A 17332-nucleotide genomic window follows, 5' to 3' on the forward strand; every position below is an offset into this window, starting at 1 on the left:
GATTTTATTAGTTTACTGACATGTTCATCTGTATGAATATGTACCACTGTGTGTTCTGCTGGATCAAGCCAGGGCTTCCATTTCCTCAGTTTCCTTACCAAGAATGAAGTGTTAACTTGTCTTTCTGAGGTGCTTGAGCACTTTGGGTGGAATGTTTCTCCAAGTGCATCATGGTTTTGCTTTGTACCATGGTGCTGCCACCATTGAGCCAACAGAACACAAAGCAGCTGTGGTACTTTCTTCTTAGTTGCAGAAATGTTTACTTTATCATTCTCAATTCCAGTTGCACATATCATGGCGTAAGAGCTACAGTTCTTCAAGATGAAAAATAGCTCCTCTGACAAAGCCAAGTGTAAAAGCCTAAAGGTATGCAAGAAGTTCAGAACTAAACTAACATAGATCTTAAAACTGCAGATGTCTGTAAACACTGTTTTGCAACAGCTTTTAATATGTGAAATGATGCGCTGCAGATCATGAATCGATCAAATTATGGTGAAGAGTGTGAGATGACAGCATAAAGCAGAGAATGGCAGCAATGCCTAGTTTGTACTACTTATCCCTGGGCTGACAGCATTTTCTGTCATAAATCTGTTTGGTTTATAACTAGGCCATAAAACCTTACATCAGGCTGAAATGCAGCAGGATTCTGTAGTTCAAAAATTGTGCATTTATAGAGAAATACATCAGTGATTTGTTAATTAAAATTGCAGTGCTTTAACAGTTATTTACATTTCTTTTGCACTCTTATAACTTGTGCATTTTGGACTCGATTTATGTTCCATGTAAATCTGTGTGATCTATTTAAAACCTGCTGTCTCCTTCGCTTCATCAAATTCCTTTTTATATATACAGGTGTGACTTAGTCTTAGAAAATACACCTTCATACTTTTTGTAATTAGATGGGGGACCTTGCTGAATCTTCACAGGAAGTTGATGAGACTAAAGTGAGTTTGGGTTTGTTTTGTTTAAATGATCTGTATGAGGGTAGCAAGAACACACAGTTATTAACAGAAACTGAACAAGGAACGAGTTACAATGCTTAGCTTGGGTCTGTTAGGAGATTTAGTGTCAGTTTATTCCATGTTTCTTCATTTTCTTACTGCTTCTCCATATCTACTTGACACTGAGCAGTCTTGCAGACAGGGAGCAAGCCTGTGGAACACAATGGGGCCTGGCAAGTCCCTGTGTTCCTACAGAATACTAAAAGTATTTAAAGATAGTGTAGTCTATCTTTAAAGGATCTGGTTTTAACAATAACGTAGCTAAACACATAGCATACACATCCTGCAGCCCTTGACTGACAGAAAAACAAAGAGCTCTAGTTTAAAATGACAAGATCTTTTTATTATTGTATCAGTAATAAAACAAGGACGGTAGCATCAGAGGACCTACTGTGATCTGTACCATGTCTTGCAGTCACATTAGAAATGATCTGTAAATCAGTTTGACAGATTTCATCAGTTGGAGCAATATATGCTGGATACACACCCCAGTACACATGTTGAAAGGGATGTTCAAATTGCCATTAGTTCAAAACCCAGTCTGGTTTTTACAGAATACAGTGAAATCAAGTGGAAGGAATAAAACACCATCAGTGAAAGAAGGAGAGTTAAACACCAGCTGACAAGAGAAAGGTAACAAGCACTTGGCATTCAGTTTGTAAGCTGAGTGGTGTGTACCAGGAAGAACACCAAAATAAAGCTTTTAAGGCAAAATACATTATAGTTTCTTACTTTTTGATAGTGGGCAGGGCTGCAGCAGGACAGTGGCTCTTGGAGACCTACACTTCAGGTCCAGGCAGTGTTACAGAGGTGACACTGGTTTGCCCCTACCGGGACAGTTCACTTTGTCCCCAGAAAATCGGGGTATCTATGGGCAGCTGCAGCTATTGCTATCCAGTTTTGGAAAGAGGAAGACCATGGGTTATAAGGGGGTTTAAATGAGAGTGTTTGGTCCCAGTTCTACATCTTGCCTCTGAGGTTCAGCTTCTTGGATTTAGGTGTTTAAAGGTAGTATCTTTGTTCTAGCTTTTGCACTTGTCTAATGAGAGACACCTTTCATCACTTGAGGTACGTTTCATGCAATAGTTACTGATTACTTTGAAGAAATTTGAGATTTGATAGTTGTGAAGCAAAAGGAAAAGTAATTCTGTAACTGAAATCTTCTTTATTCACAAGCTAAATGTACCCAGTAATTCCCACTGTGAGGTTCCATACACAGCAAGAGCATTGTCCTTCCCCTTGTCTTGCAGGGACTTACCATGTACATACAGGTACTTAATGGAAAAAAAGAGCAGAGTTTAACTTTGCTCCTTTCAGGAGGACAATTTTGTACTCACGGAACTCTTTTCACATCCCAGCTTCAATGTGATCCAGAATCTCTGACATCAGTGGAGATCTTGGGACAGTGGAAGGCAGAGATTTTTGCAGGTGCAGTGCTGTGATCTCTCTGTCTCCTATGGCTGGTATTGTATTACTGGTAGCTGGCCTTCTGCATTCCAGAAGCTTGGGAACGTCGTGTGGAGCAGCTGTGGCCTGCTTCCTAGGCTGTTGCCTCAGGACAGTTGCTGGCAGACTCTTGCAGGAATACAAGAGGCAAAACAGAGCACAACTCCTGCAGCCTTAGCCTGTGTTCACTGAGAAGCTGCTGCCGTGGCCAGTGGGGGGTTTAGCTTTTTTCAGATAAATTTTGTTTGCCCTCCTTCCTCCCACCCCTATTTAAAAAACAGAAACTTGATAGCACAGCAGCAAATGCACATTAATATCAAACAGAATTTTCACTACCGTTTTCGTATTAACATGCCATGTCAGAATGTAAAGTGAGCTGGATCTGCACATGGGACCACTCTTGCTCTTAAAGGCTTTAGGCTGGAACAGAGCCCAAAATTCTTAGAAGAAATCCAACATTTCCCGATTAAATATTAATTACATGCTATATAGAATTATATATTTCAAACAAGTTTTATAAATAAAAAGCTAGGCCTTTCAAACCATCACCAATATTAATTTTGGATTTAAAAGATTATGAAAGATAAACAACCACATAATTGTGAATTAGAAAAATACTGGCCTAGGTTGCATAAAAACCTCCATTAAATAAATATGGAAAGTTTTCACTATGAAAATTCAGTGGCGTTGTACTTAAAAAAGCCATAATGAATTAACCATCCCTTAATGACACTTAGGTTGTGTTTCACGAATCACAAACACACACAGGAAGTCAGATGGCCCCAAAAGGTGATGGACTGGGTTAATACAGTCTAACAGAAAGTACTCTTGGTGTGTGCTGCTCCTCCATGCCAGCTCCCTGACTGCTGCTGCAGGTGCCAGCTGCAGACCCTGTTACTCTTCTCCTCCAGGCTGCCGTGCTGGCCCACAAGGTCCAAAGGCTGCTACGGGAGGTGACTGTGACTGAGCTTGTGCATCCATCCCTCAGGCCAGTGGTTTCACCTCGGGGTGGGTTACAGTGAGCGGTTCTGGTTTCCAGTCTGGCTGGAAGAAGTGGATGTCGAATGTCCGTGCCCAGTTCTCGAAGACGCGTTTCTCGGTGATGAAGCGGTGGTGGCTGCCCTTGCGGCCCCGCTCGTGGGAAATGTACATTGTGCACTCGTCAGGTCCCAGAGGTTCATAGTAATGATAAGGTACTGAAAGATGATTAGGATCCCTGTGGAAAAAAGAAAATAGATGGAAGCCTAAGATGTTCTTTTTTGTTGATTGAAAAGATGCTATCTTTAATGAACTGATGGGCTCAAATCCACTTTTTCTCCCAGTTAAACTAGGTAGCTGGTTTTTTTCTTGCATATCTAATACATCAGAATGGGGCAAAGGTGTTTTCTTTGCTTTTTCTTCTGCTCTCCTTTAATCCTCTTCCTCCCAGTTAAATAAAGGACAGCAGTAGCTCAGAAACAAGGGAGAGTGCTGCAGGGCTGTTACTACTATAAAATTTGAAGTAAACTGCTTAAAAGAGATTTAAATCTAGATTGTTATTTGTAAAAGGTCTTGCAGAGGCATTTACTGAACTGAGGGAAGAAAGAGAAGAAGATAGATGGAGGTGGTTATCTGTGTCACATCAGCTTAGCTGAACATTCCCAGCACGCTGCGCGAGGTTCCGAGACCACAACTTCAATGAGTGTCTGCACACCAGGTCAGTGGGACAGGCTGCTGTTGCTGGGGTTTTGATCAAATGTCTGATGCACAAATGAGTTCTTTATTTTGCAACAGCAGCTTTCATGTATCTAAGCTAAAAATTAAAACAGTTCACCCGTGGTATCTGTCTGACCTTGTGAACCCATTCACATTTCCCAGCGGGAGATGAGTGACTTGTGACACACAGGATATGCCAAACACCAATTAGATACTTAGGATAAAGTTCATTTTAGCAGTTCTGACCTCAATGTTTCCATGTAACATTCTGTAAATGGCACATTTGTATTATAATAAGCCAGAGCAATTCATTCTCCTTTTGTTTTAATCTCTACATTAACCTGTACCCATTATGGTTTTTTACCTTGGGCACAGGCATTTTGGCTGACAGGAACTCACACAACTCTCTCTGTCATAAATTCAAAGAGAGCAAGCTGTACCAGACAGAATTACCCAGTTGTATCCCTCTCTCCCCAGTTGCTACCAACTATTTTGCTGTGGCAGAGAATTTCCCAATATCAGCATTTAGTGAAGCCTTGGAGCTGCTCTGTGTTAAAGCCTGAGCTGAACAGGACCCTAGCACAGAGCAAGAAATCTGATACAGATTCAGGGCTATCAGCTCTAATAGACAGTGGATTATTTTCATTTTGAAGAGCTAATGTTTAAGCTCACTTTCAAATGAATGCATCCACAACCTGTCAGTAGTCTGTGCTGGTCATTACTTTTACTGTGTAATTCTGTCACCTACGCAATTTTCAAATTTTTCTTATTTTGCCATTATCCATATTGTATATGCAGAGGTAATGTATGATATTGCTGCTGCTTTCCATTTGTGCCTTAGATTAACGTTTTAATTCAATCAGTCTGGCTTCCTCGTAACACAACATCGTGATCAATCTTACAGGACCAGAATAACAATAAAATTGCATTTCTAGAATAAGATGGATTCTAAACTTATTAAATATAGCCTCACTGGAATACATAAGAATGAAACAAAATCTTTCATCACCTCACCTACAGAAGACATATTTGTAATCTAAAGCTGCCCTTCATATTGAAATTTATTACTTCTAAACTACAACTATTAGAACTCAATCTTCAATTAATTTTTCACTTTTTTGATACATTGGACCTCTTATTGTCACTTAAATTAATCATTTGTACGGTTACTGTAAATCTAATAGGATACATTTCCATGTGATGTATTTTTGTTAAGAACTACTCAACAAGTAGGCCTCTGCCTCTTGTTTAGACTGCTACTCCTTCTTGCTCTGAAGCCAGATTATACTCTTGGGTCGTTGAGGGTAAATCTGTATTGTAAATTTACTGCTTTAAACTTAGGATTAGTAAAGTTGAAATTGTATCTCCAACAGACTTGGGAAAAATGCTGCCCCAGTTAACAGGGCAAAGTGAGACTGTGAGGCTACTGGTCCCAACACCTCCAGGTGAGGTGTTTTTGAAGCCAGGGATTCCACATTCCATGGAAGGCTCTGAACTAACACCAGTGTATCCTAAGTGCATGTTCTTAGCTCCTGCCAGGCTGGAACAGGTCACAGCATCCTGTGCACCATCCCACCAGCAACAGCCCAGAAGCAGCTGGTGCACAGGGCCTGGCGGGTGAGAGAGGCAGGAGCTCAGTCCAGGCAGCCCATGCTGGGAGCTGCCCAGCCTTGTGTGCAGGTCTGCTGGCTGAACTGGGGGTGAGATCAGTGCAGGAACGGGGGCTGGTGGCTAGAGACCTCTCTACGACTACTCTGCAGCTGACTGAGGTTTTAAGGTTCTGAAAGGCATTTAAATATGGAGGACCTTCTCATTTAATGGGAGTTCTGGATTCTCCTAGATTGCATGCTAGTAAGCTTTGGATTTGAACTCTGGCTTGAGTACACCATAACCCAAATTAACTGTGCTGTGTTATCTTCTAACTCTGCAATTAGCTTGTGTCACCAGCAAATGAAATGCATGAGTAATTTCTATACGGAAATTGCTTGCCACCTCATTTATTAACATTAAAACAGATGCTGTTTTATCACTGACTGATACTGGACATTAATCAGTATTTTGTCAGACTCTGCATGCATATTAATATCACAGCTGGGAGGAATCTGGGGAAGTTCCTCTGTAAAATATCCTGTACCTCCTGCCTGATCATCTGCCAGCACAGCACCCATGGAAGTGCTTGTACCCCTGTCAGTCAGCTACTGTTTACCCCTTGAGTGCACATTTTCCCACAGATGGTATCCACCTACAGCAAAAGCTGGAAGTACAGCACAGAAGAAACAAGGCAGGAAAACCAGGCCACCCCATACCACATTCTGGTCAGCCTTTTTCCTTAGAAATGAAGAGCCATAATAAATCAACCCTCTAAAACTATAAAACTATAGGTATTCCCACACTTTGTAAAGTAATTCATATCTTGATGGGTGAATAAAAAGTGTCATTTATATGTTGAGTGATGGGCAAGGTGGTGGGTCAGGACTATGAACATTTCTAGATAATTTTTTTGCCTTCTATTCCCAGGATCCCATTTCCCTGACTTCCATAATTAGTCCTGTTTTCCAAACCATGTATGCATTTTGTTATTAAGGTAATGAGGTGAGGCATATGGACCAGAGAACAGGACTAGCTCACATACAGCTTATAGTCCTTTGGGCCTCTCTTCCCATCAAGCCCTGATAAGCTCCAGGAAATGTAACCAGCAACAACTGCTGCTTTGCATTTGATTTAAAGGAACTGAAAGGGGAGAGAGAGAGAGACAGAGAGATAAGAAAACACTTAAGTATTTCAAATACCAATTTTCAGGTGAATTATCATGGAAAATAGCCTGGCAGTCAAATGAGGATTCTTCTAGGAAAATTGAACAAAAACTTGAACAAAAATTATTCGCATTAGTTAAAATAAGGCTCAGAATTAAGTGTTAAGCTTCTGGGAGCTCCAGAAGGCCCATGAGGAGGAGAAGAGTTAAAGAGGGTTCATCTCACTAACCCCTTGAGTTTTCCTTGTGTACATGAGTACCCTGAGACCTGCCAGGAACCAGCCTTTCTGTCCCTGCTGCCCACAGTCCCACGGACAGGGGCTGGAATTCTTACAACCTCATTCAGGCTTGTCTTGTCCTTCCCAGCCCTGCTGCTGAGCAGTCACAAAGGGAAGCAGTAGCACTGCAGTGCCTTCAGGAATTGTTGTGGTATCTGGGCACACTGTCAGGCTGCTGCTGAAGGGAGGCAAGAGGACAATCCTGCATGTCCCAGTTCAGGAGTGAGTCCTGTGCATGCAATGGGCTGCCAAAGGGAGTTCTGAGAGGGAAATGCTTCCCATCTGGAGTGCTAATTTGCTCCAGCAAAGTCTAGGATTGGATCCTTGGGCACTGGAAAAAATACAGCAAGATGGCTTGTCTGTATTGGGACAAATGAATGAGAGGTGTACACACTTGCCAAAAATGTTTGCAATGTGCATGGAAGCACAAGCTTTCATCTTATTACAGAATGTACAAGTCTGAAGTATTTAGCAGCATGAGAGCAATATCAAGCCATTAACCCTTACTACAGCATAAATCTGTAGCGAGCAAAGGGGTTTGAAAGTCCATATAGTTTTGCTGTAAAGTGCTAGAAATTTATAATAATCAGGACACTAAGTCCAGCTCAGCTATAAAACCCAGTGTCCAGTGAAAGTAAATAGAAATGAATCTAAAGCACCTTGTTGCAATTAATAGTGACAAATCTTTTAGTCTGTGCTCCAGACTCCTGGACTATTTTTCCTGCACGGGTGCAAAGCAATTTGGTTAATGATCTTAAGCTAATAATTTGTAGCAGAATCAACAGCACGATATTCACGGTACCTTTGAGGTGTCCTTCACGTTACAGATGTGACACTAATTTAGTTCCATGACAGTGATCACCACACTCATTACTTATTCCACAAATTAATACTTAAAAATGAATTGGTATCTATCTGCTGAAGTTATAAATTTGGTGATATTAATTCTGAATAGAAATAAGACTTTTTGGGGTTTTTTTTTTTCAATCTTAATGATTCTGCAGTTGCACCGCAAGTAGGATACCCAAACCATCTAGCACACACACATTTTTGTTGTTTTGTTGGGATTTTTTGTTTTGTTTTTTTTTTTTTATTTCAACGGTAGATTCTTATTCTGTCTGACAGAAAACCAGGAAATATGGCTTAAAATTACAGAATATTTCTTTCTTTCTGCTATTCTGTTCTGTTGTCTTATTTCTTTGAAAGGAAGCACTGTTTCAACTTCTTGATGAGTGGCTGAAGAGCAAGCTGAGAAGGTTAACTCTATTTATGGCAAGAAACTCCTTTCATAGATCTTCATGGACAGCTTCTTCCAGGCATGGCAAGTACAGTTTTCCCCTTCACCCCCTGGGGAATCAAGCTGAAGTAAAAACACTTCATATTACTTTGATTAAGAAATGACCTTTTCCCTTTTTACAACCAGGTGTGCATAGCTTTATGTTAAGATTTTTTTATGAAGACTGTAAGAATAATTACATTTATCACTGGTAGGATTGATTTGCAGCCTTCCTTGTATTAGAATTTAAGTCCATTTGATTTCAGTGTATTGGTTCTATGAAAGCTTTTTATATTGTCTCAGTGACCTTCTTCATCTCTCTTAAAACAGTTTGTTTGGGTTTAGTTGGGTTTTTTATATGTATCTAAATTATTCTGAATTTTTCTGAAAAGTCAGGATTACACATTATTTTGCAGTAAAATGCCGTCTTCTGTATTTTTAGATAATCAATTTAAGAATTACTTCCATGTGCCACTGGAATACAGCCACTTCTGGAGTAAGACAGACCAGCCACTTATAGAAACTGTAGTAGTATGTCTTGGCCAACTGAGATGACAAAGGAATGAGATGCTGTGCTGTAGAAGGTATTTGTGTTGTCTGGCATATCTGATCTAGTTTGCTATTTTCCTTGGAGAATTCATGATGAAGTCTGGCAGTACATCACAGCATTTATCATCAGTGTTTTGTTATAATTTGTAGAAATTCTCACAAAGTGGAGTTTAGCGTTGACATTTTATGCTGTGATTTCTTCAGGGATTTCTACAATGTGCCCAAGACAAATGCAGATTCCTGAGCAATCCTTTTATGTGCTCAGAGGAAAGTCAAAGCTGTCCCATTCTTTGAGACTAACCCAGCACTGCCGCCTTGCCCTCCCTGCCCCTGAGAGGCATCTGGAATTACCCAATGAACCAAACTTGAAAGAGATCACTACATTTGCAATAGGAAATTTAAGCAAGTACTTCTTGGTGAAAGGGGTCTGTGAGCAGGTGATGAAACGTGGCACTGAGGCCTCATTCCAGACTGGTTCCAGCTCTTCATGGGTCACCCAGCAGGACAAATGGGATCAGCACTGGCTGTGGGCAGGAACCACTCAGTGCTGGGCTAGTGCCTGGGGGGGCAGGTGAGACTTATGTCAGCATCAGGATTCCTGATGTAACACAAGTATGTAATACAATACTGGTATCTTGTGGCTAATGTAATTTTGGTCCAGCACTAGAAGTCCTGAGGACTTTCCCTGTGTCACTGATCCATAATGGGAAACCTTAACCAGGACCTGGGGTCTGCGTCCTGAACACGGCTGGGGGTGCAACCCCACTGGAAAATGTGCACAAGCTGTTCCTTTACACAGCAGCTTCCACTGACAGAATTTGTGCTGCTTCTGCCTCCTGTGACCCAACCCCTGCCATGCCCAAGATGGGTGATTACAGGACTGATTCTCTGGGTCCAAGTTCAGGGGGAGGGGTTTCGTGGGGATTATTTAGGAAGCTGCAAGATTGGCATTCATGTGACAGAGGTACAACAATCTTAATTTGAGTTGCACAGAAAGTTCAATTTAGAAACTAGTCACTGTGAGAACACTGTTCCTCTATTAATTTGGGGGGAACTTGAAAAACAAATTAAAAGTAATGTTTTCCAGTACTTCTTTCTTCAGATTAATTTCATGCCAATTATTGCATTACTTTTAGCTGATAAATATTCAGAGACTAAAAGAAAGCAACAAGATGGATTAATTCTCCCACAGTACAAACACAATTTTAAAATATTTTATATAACATAATTAAATGTCGTTTGTTGTTTTCAGAATGAGATCATGGGACATCTTAATTAATTGCTTTAAGAGGACTGAAGACTTGTTGCAGAGCAAAAAAGATTAAAATATTCAGATATTTATCTGTAACATTAAATTTGTTGGCTAATAATGGTTCCAAAATAAATCCTACCTGCAGAAATCCGGTGGCACCATGCCATAAACATTTATCCTGTCACAGAGCTCTAATGCGATAGTCATTGTGAACCAGCCCGTGCTAAGCCAAGTGTTGGATATCTTCCTGAAAGCAAAAACATAATTAAGTTTCTAAGCTGGCAAATAATTCTTGAGATTTATTTATTTATTTATTTATTTATTCATTCTGAAGCAATTTCTCAGCATTTTCTTCATTCTCATAAAAAGCTTTGAAAATAGGGCAACCAAGACTACTGTGCTCGTCCATTTTTTAATGATTTTTCTGGTGCCTCCTGTCAGTGGAATAATCTAGGCAGAAGCTGCCCTTGCTGTAATTAATTTTAGGCACAGCAACGTTAATATTTAGCTGACCTTTTGACTTGGTTTCTAGAAGCTCCCAGCCCCTCACTGTGACTCCTGGTTGGAAACTCTTTAGTTGGTTGCAGCTATGACTGTCCCATGGCCAGCCTGGGAAATCTTCATCCTGGGAGCCACCCAGGTGCCATCCATCCCTGCCTGGGGGAGCCTTTGAATGGGAATGACAGTGCTGGCAGGGAGCCCTCTAAGGCAGTGCCTCTCCTGCCTTCACTGCAGGCTGGGACAAGGCTTTAAATGAAGCTCAAGTGATCCCGGCATAAATTATGCAAAGTAGGAGATACCTCTATGTAAAGGGATTTACAAGTTGTGTTTAAATTTTGCTGTATCACAGGTTCTTATCTGCAAAGTGGCAACAGTAATGTTTCCTGTTCCTCTCCTGTGCTTGGCCGTGCTGTTTAGTTTCTAAGAGCTGGGTTCTGTGATGGCTATTACATGCCTGGCACATGCACTGGAATTCCCAGTCCTGTGTTAAGTTCCTGTACTGGCTCTGTGTTGTGGCAGAGCTGGCACTCTAGGAATGAGAGGATCAAGAAAATTCCAGCAAAGAAAACATCTTAAAGGTGTCACAAGGGCATCTGTAGGGGCTGGCACCTCTCTTAGGCATGGACGCACATAAAGTTGGGTGTTTGCTCCAAAGAAAACAAGTTCGCTCAGAGGTCTCCTTTCAAATGCTGTTAAAGAATAAGACAGGAATTCTCCCTAATGGTTCCTCATCCAGCTAGGAAAGTCCCACAGGAAGAAGTTCAAGCTTGTGTTATCTTTAGCCCAAAGAGTCCTCAGATTCCTGCTGACAGCCTGTCACAGTGACAGGCTCTCCCTTCATCTCCTACTAAAGCTGAGGCACTGAGGGAGCAAGTGCAGGCTCTGGGAAGGCCTTGGCACTCTATCAGAATGTATTATGTGGGACCTACATTAATCCCATTCCCCCACACCTGTATCTGCCAGATACCTGTGAAACTTTGTCACAGCCTCCCCCCCCCTCCCCAAAAAAGCACAGCAGAAGACATGAGGTTCTCTTCAGAAAAGTCACCTCGGAATCCCAGGTCCTGGCCCAAGTTCCAAGGCCATCTTTTACAGTTTACCCAGTGACAGCAAGATGTGGAGCATCTTGGAAGCAGGGACCTGAGGCCACAAAAGCCACTGCAAGCAAGTGCAAGCAATCACTAACATCTAATTCAGAAGACAGGAGCCACCACGCAGCCTCCCAAGCTAATGCTAAGCAAGCTGGTTCCAAGTAGGTCACCTACAGGGCAGTAGGAGGAGATGTTTTGAGCACTGTCAGATTGAGGAATGCCTTGTAACAAGGTTTCCCATTTCCTCAGGGAATCAGACTACTGCAAAGAAAAAAAAAAAAAAAAGTGGTGGTGTCTGTGCCAGCAGCTTAAAAGACACTTCTAAACATAAGGGATTCTTTAACTAAATATGCCTGGGGGGTGCTGGGGAGCCCAGGTAATTTGTTCTGTCCTTAGTGGAACACCTGGTAATGTATAAACTCCTGAAACACACATTTTTACTGCTCCTGACGCACAGACTTTCAAGCTACTCTAGCATTTGGAGAATGACATGTTATAAGCATCTCATTATTTCCAATTATGGGGCCTTATTTATTTTCTGACTGTGCACTGAAGCTTGGGGGTGGTGGTGCAGTTTGTCACAATGTCATAGCTGGGTCATAAGTGCAGCAGAGGCCTTCAGGCCCAGCAACAATATAAAACAGTAAGTAAGAATTGTTGGCTCAAAATTATTAGGAAAGAGAATGGTAGGGAAAAGCCTAAAAAACTTGCTTCTCTGTCACCTGAGAGTTTCTGAGCTCTGAATCACTAGGTAATTCAGGAACACGTTCAGGCTAAGAGTGCTCCGGAGCTTGCACAAGTCCACTGTTCCAGGTACCCAACACTTACATTCCAAAACCAAAGGAGCAACTGCAGCCAGACCATGAGCAAAGCTTTGCACAGGTTAGGACACCCAAGGCTCTCTGCTGGGTCAGTCTTCTTTCTGCTTACACACACTTAGGCTGTCATTTACTGTTTTCAACAAACAGGAGAACATCTGAATATAAATAAACTAGCTTAGAAGCTAAATAATCAAATAAAGATTTAAAAATTCATTCAAGTACACTCTGCCCTCTTTAAATACCATGTCTGTAGGACAGCAACACAGAAACAGGGTTATAGTGTCTTGCATTTCATAAAAGATCTGAGCAAGAGTCCAAGAAAAGAATACAGTTTTTATACCTAATCAGCAGTAATGAGAGAATATGAAGAACTGTCATGTGCTTATTAGGGGAAATTATCAGATATTCTTTTATATGATGAACTAACACACTGTGCTGATAATTCTGTAGTGCACACTAAATTACTATTAAAGGCCTTTCTGCTCCACCAAAATCTCATTTATAATCTCTATGGAAATACTCTTCCTGCAGTTATTTCATTTATGCTGCTTTTATCTAATTACTATAATATTGGTTCTGAATCGTATTTTCTTAATGTACCCTTATTCAATTATAAAGTTATTTTCAAGTACAGTTACTTTATAATGCCAAGTATATTGCTCTGCAGCCTTTGTCTTTCACAATACTATTTAACTGGCAATGTTTTCTGAAGGTTTTTCTTCATTTCAAAATCTCTTTTTTCCAAAAAGCACAATACATCCAATTACCTTTTTTCTCATCATTTTCAAGACAGAAATGAATAGTCTGATTAATGCAACCTTGCAATCATGCTTCTCTCTCCCTCCTTTGTTTTTTGTAGGCACTAATGTCAAGAGCTCAGCAGAAACCTCCTGGGGAACAGCAGCATTCTGGACTATACAATGTTCTGCTCCTGCCCCCACAGGTACCTAAATTTTCTCCCTTACAAATTCTTTCCTACCCATGTTTCTTTTCATCTTCCCTTTCTTCTGTGCTGCTTATTCATTTATTTTTATCTCCTGTTTTAATCTTCTGAGCCCTTCAAGTATGCTGTCTGTGCCCTCTAAAGGAGTTGTTCATACACAGCAGAGCCTGCAGTTTATTAAAATCTACAGGGCCTGTTCCTCAGGCTGAATTTTGCTGGCATCTGAGAGCCCTTGATTCACACTGGGAGTTCAGGGTACCCATGACTGAGTTCACTATAAACTTGTTATAATGTCATTAATGGCTCAAATGCCTTGAGAATATTTCAGGAGCTGAGCCTGGTGCCTGTGCAGAAAAAGAAATGCTTCCATCACACACTCACTACCGGCCTCTGGCTCTGGATGGGTGCTGCAGAACCAGAAAGAGCAGCTTGCCTGAAATGGCACAGCATGTGTCAGAAAAAGAACAGGATCCTGGCAATGTCAGGGAAAGAATGGAACCCTGGCTCCCTGTGGCAGAACTGAAGTTCTGAGACTGAAGCAGGGGGGGGAAACTGTTCCTCAGAACCGGGGACAGCACATGATCCTACCCTGGATCACCGAAAGCATAATCCAGGAAAGGAGGTGGCAGTGTGCATTCCTTGTGTCCAGGGCCTCCCCCTGGAGCTCATGATGGCCAGGTTACAGTGCAGTTACAGCTTTTTGACTTCCATGCCTTTGCAAATACTGAGCACACAGATAACCCTCTGCATTTTTCTTGAAGGGTGCAAACACTTAATTCACCTTCTCACTTTGCATTACTCTGGAAAAGACATTCACATCACAACTGGCAGGGTATGTGCCCTTGTTATCCTTCCTTCTTGTTCTGGCAGAGACCAGAACACACCGACTGGAAGATGAAGAACCCTTAATGTTACAAAACTGACCAAGTTACTCTGTGCTCTGGTGTGAGCCTTAGTCAGCCAGGAACTCAGACCCACTGTAACTGAACAGAGCTCGGCAAGCAAACCATGTGGGGTATGACAAAGGCAGCAAATGCCAAGCAAATGTTGCCTTCAGCTAAGAGGATACAACAGTTTCCTCTAACATTGGTTCTGCCTTTCTCATGTAGCCCAGAAAATGAAATCTGTGCTCGAGTCTTCCCTGTCCACATGAGGATTGATCCCTGTTCCAAGCTTTGGTGTGTGTGTTTTTTATTTGTAAGCTAGCACATCTGACTGTGAGTTACTGCACAATAAACCTACCTCTTCATCTGCATCTAAGTGGGGACCCTGTGCCATTTTTACAGCAGCATATTTAATAAGTAAAAAAATAAAACTTCATTAAAAATAAATGTCTTTCATGCTGGGAAGTGTTTGGTTTGAACGCCCATTTTCAAACATTATATGTGAAAATACTCAAGTATTGCAGTGGGTCACTTACTACAAATTTGATTTGAACATCAGCCTACAGGTCTCATAAACAGTCTCATAAAGATGTAAGTATCATAATAACTTTCCATTTTCCAGTTGCAAGTATAAGATTAACTGTTCTGAAGCACCTAATGTATGACTAATGTTTATTTGTTTTACAAGAAGCTTTACAGCTGCAATGTTCCAAAAATGCTTAAATTCAATAAACAGCTATTATAATTCACTGAATGGTGGCATTTCCTCTATAAGAAAACATAACCTATCCATTCTAATTTTTCAGAATCAGTGAAAAAACTTTAAGGTATATTACCCCAAAGTGAGATTTAAACAGCTCCTGCCTCCTCGACTCTATAAACAGTACATCCAGACTCTGACATTCTAGGCTGATGAGGCAATACTCCATACAAATCATTTTGATGCGTATTTTTACTTATGTTACCAGTGATGTTATTTGGCATGCCATGCCACGTTACAACTCATGAGGCAGAGGATTTAATGGGCATGATTGTCCCTCTGAGCAGATCTGAAATTGGTATATATAAATTGCATCATTTTACTACTCTGTGACATCCCCTGGGTGTATCCATGTAAGTTCTCACCTGTCTTTTCCAGTCTCCCGTTTAAAAAGGTCATCAAATTGAAGCATCTTGTGGCGAGAAATCATATACACTTTTAACTGAGGCAGTATCTGGTTCATCAGCTGCAGGTTATTGTACACCAAGCCTTTGCCATCTCTCCTCATGTAGCTGCTCGGGCCCCAGAAGATGAACACAGCACCGTGGCTCATATTTAAGAGTTCGTTGCGATTGCGCAAAATCCTCTGAATGCTGGAGTGTGCAATGACCCGAAGACTCGTTTTGTTGCCGACATCTTTGCCATAACCCTGGGTGGGTGCATCGTTCATCCGTATGACGCACTCGCTCTCGTCGATCCTGTCCCCTTGTCTGCTCCCCAGGAGGTGTCCCGAGCTGGTGACCAGCGCACAGCTCTTGCAGTGCATCTTTAATGGCTGCAGAGACAGAGACACTTCACAGTTAGCTGTAGGCATCTTCCCTTTCACTGCATAGCTGTGGTTTACGTGTTCATGGCATATTTTACAGCAAATACCTCAGAGCAATGTACATAAATCTATCCCGGCAGTCTTCCCAAATAGCTGGGGACACATTACCTGTACATTTTTGGGGGGAATGTGGTATAAGTGTACAGCACTTAGAGCTCCTCTGTGGAGCTAAGCCCTTTGAGTAAATCCTCCTTTCCACTGCTGCCTCATAAAGAGAAATCACAACAGCTTCTCTACTCTTCCCAGCTACTTAGGACTGTACTTCTTGCACTTGCCATAACAGCTATAATTGGAGTATTTTTTATTCTTCCTCTTCCCTTTTTTTTCAGGAAAAAATAAATCCTAAGGCCTCATAAGTTCATATGTGAATAGCTTTTCAACCCTGGGGTCGGGACATTTTGCTAAGGGAAGAGATTGATACCTTGGCCCAATCCTTCCATGCTATTTGCAAATTGTGCCACAACCACTGCAGTGCTCTCGTACCTCCTTTATGGTTCAACAGTCAGAGCTGGTCAGTAATGTCTGTGTATATTTTACATGACAGTGAGTTAGTGCACTGAACCTTTGCTACCTTGTCAGGTCATGTTTAAAAGTTACACAGTAAAATGAAACGGGAGGTGCCTGTTCAGTGAGTGCTGACCTAATGGAAGCAGAAGAGTAAAACAAGCTTTCATGAAAATGAAAATGCACAATAAATCATGTTACTGAAGTATGCCATCACCACAGGTATCAATTATAGAGGAGTATGTCACTATCTACTGCTCAGCATGAGAACTAAATGGAGCAAGGGTTAACGGAATCCCCAAAGTGCAACCTTCTAACAAGAATATAATAAACTGTGAGGTAAATAAAGACTGTTAGAGGGTGTGCCTTGGTAGCCCTCCAGGAAATAGTATCTTGCACTTGGTGTGTATCTTAGTTTCTTTGAAAAACAACAAACAACAGCAAAGCAAACAAACAACAAAACCCACCCACGCCCCAAAAAAACGCCAAACCAGCCCAACAAAAAAACCCACCACCAGAAAAACCCCAGCCACAGAGACTGAACTGCACTTGCTTGATCATTCCGATCTACACATATGCAGGAATCCAATGACTAAATCAGCCTGCAGTGAGGCACAGCTTAAAACTCTAGGGCTGAAAAGGACACATGATGCAGGTTTGACATAATCTCACGCCCCTGTTGGAAAATGCTTTGGCCCTGAGTACTTAATGTGAGTGTTTTACTACAGTAACTTAGTTTTAATTTTGAAGGTA

General features: G+C 41.4%; 1 protein-coding gene across 2 annotated transcripts in view; it reads right to left on the reverse strand.

Annotated features, from left to right (window-relative positions):
• Window positions 1-1322: 1322 nt before the first annotated feature.
• The window catches only part of ST6GALNAC5 (ST6 N-acetylgalactosaminide alpha-2,6-sialyltransferase 5), a 69753-nt gene continuing 53743 nt past the window's right edge, over window positions 1323-17332 (reverse strand). The window contains exons 3-5 of one of the 2 annotated variants that reach the window (XM_069023218.1): window positions 15615-16024; window positions 10389-10496; window positions 1323-3663 (exon numbers count right to left, since the gene is read on the reverse strand). In XM_069023218.1, the coding sequence (XP_068879319.1) occupies window positions 3432-3663; window positions 10389-10496; window positions 15615-16024 (750 nt within the window). In that variant the 3' untranslated portion in view covers window positions 1323-3431. Of the gene's footprint in view, window positions 3664-5484; window positions 8533-10388; window positions 10497-15614; window positions 16025-17332 lie in introns of those variants that run through there. The other variant, XM_069023219.1, reaches the window with a different exon arrangement.

The sequence above is a fragment of the Aphelocoma coerulescens genome, chromosome 8 (genome assembly GCF_041296385.1).
Source record: "Aphelocoma coerulescens isolate FSJ_1873_10779 chromosome 8, UR_Acoe_1.0, whole genome shotgun sequence".
NCBI classification, from domain to species: Eukaryota; Metazoa; Chordata; class Aves; order Passeriformes; family Corvidae; genus Aphelocoma; species Aphelocoma coerulescens.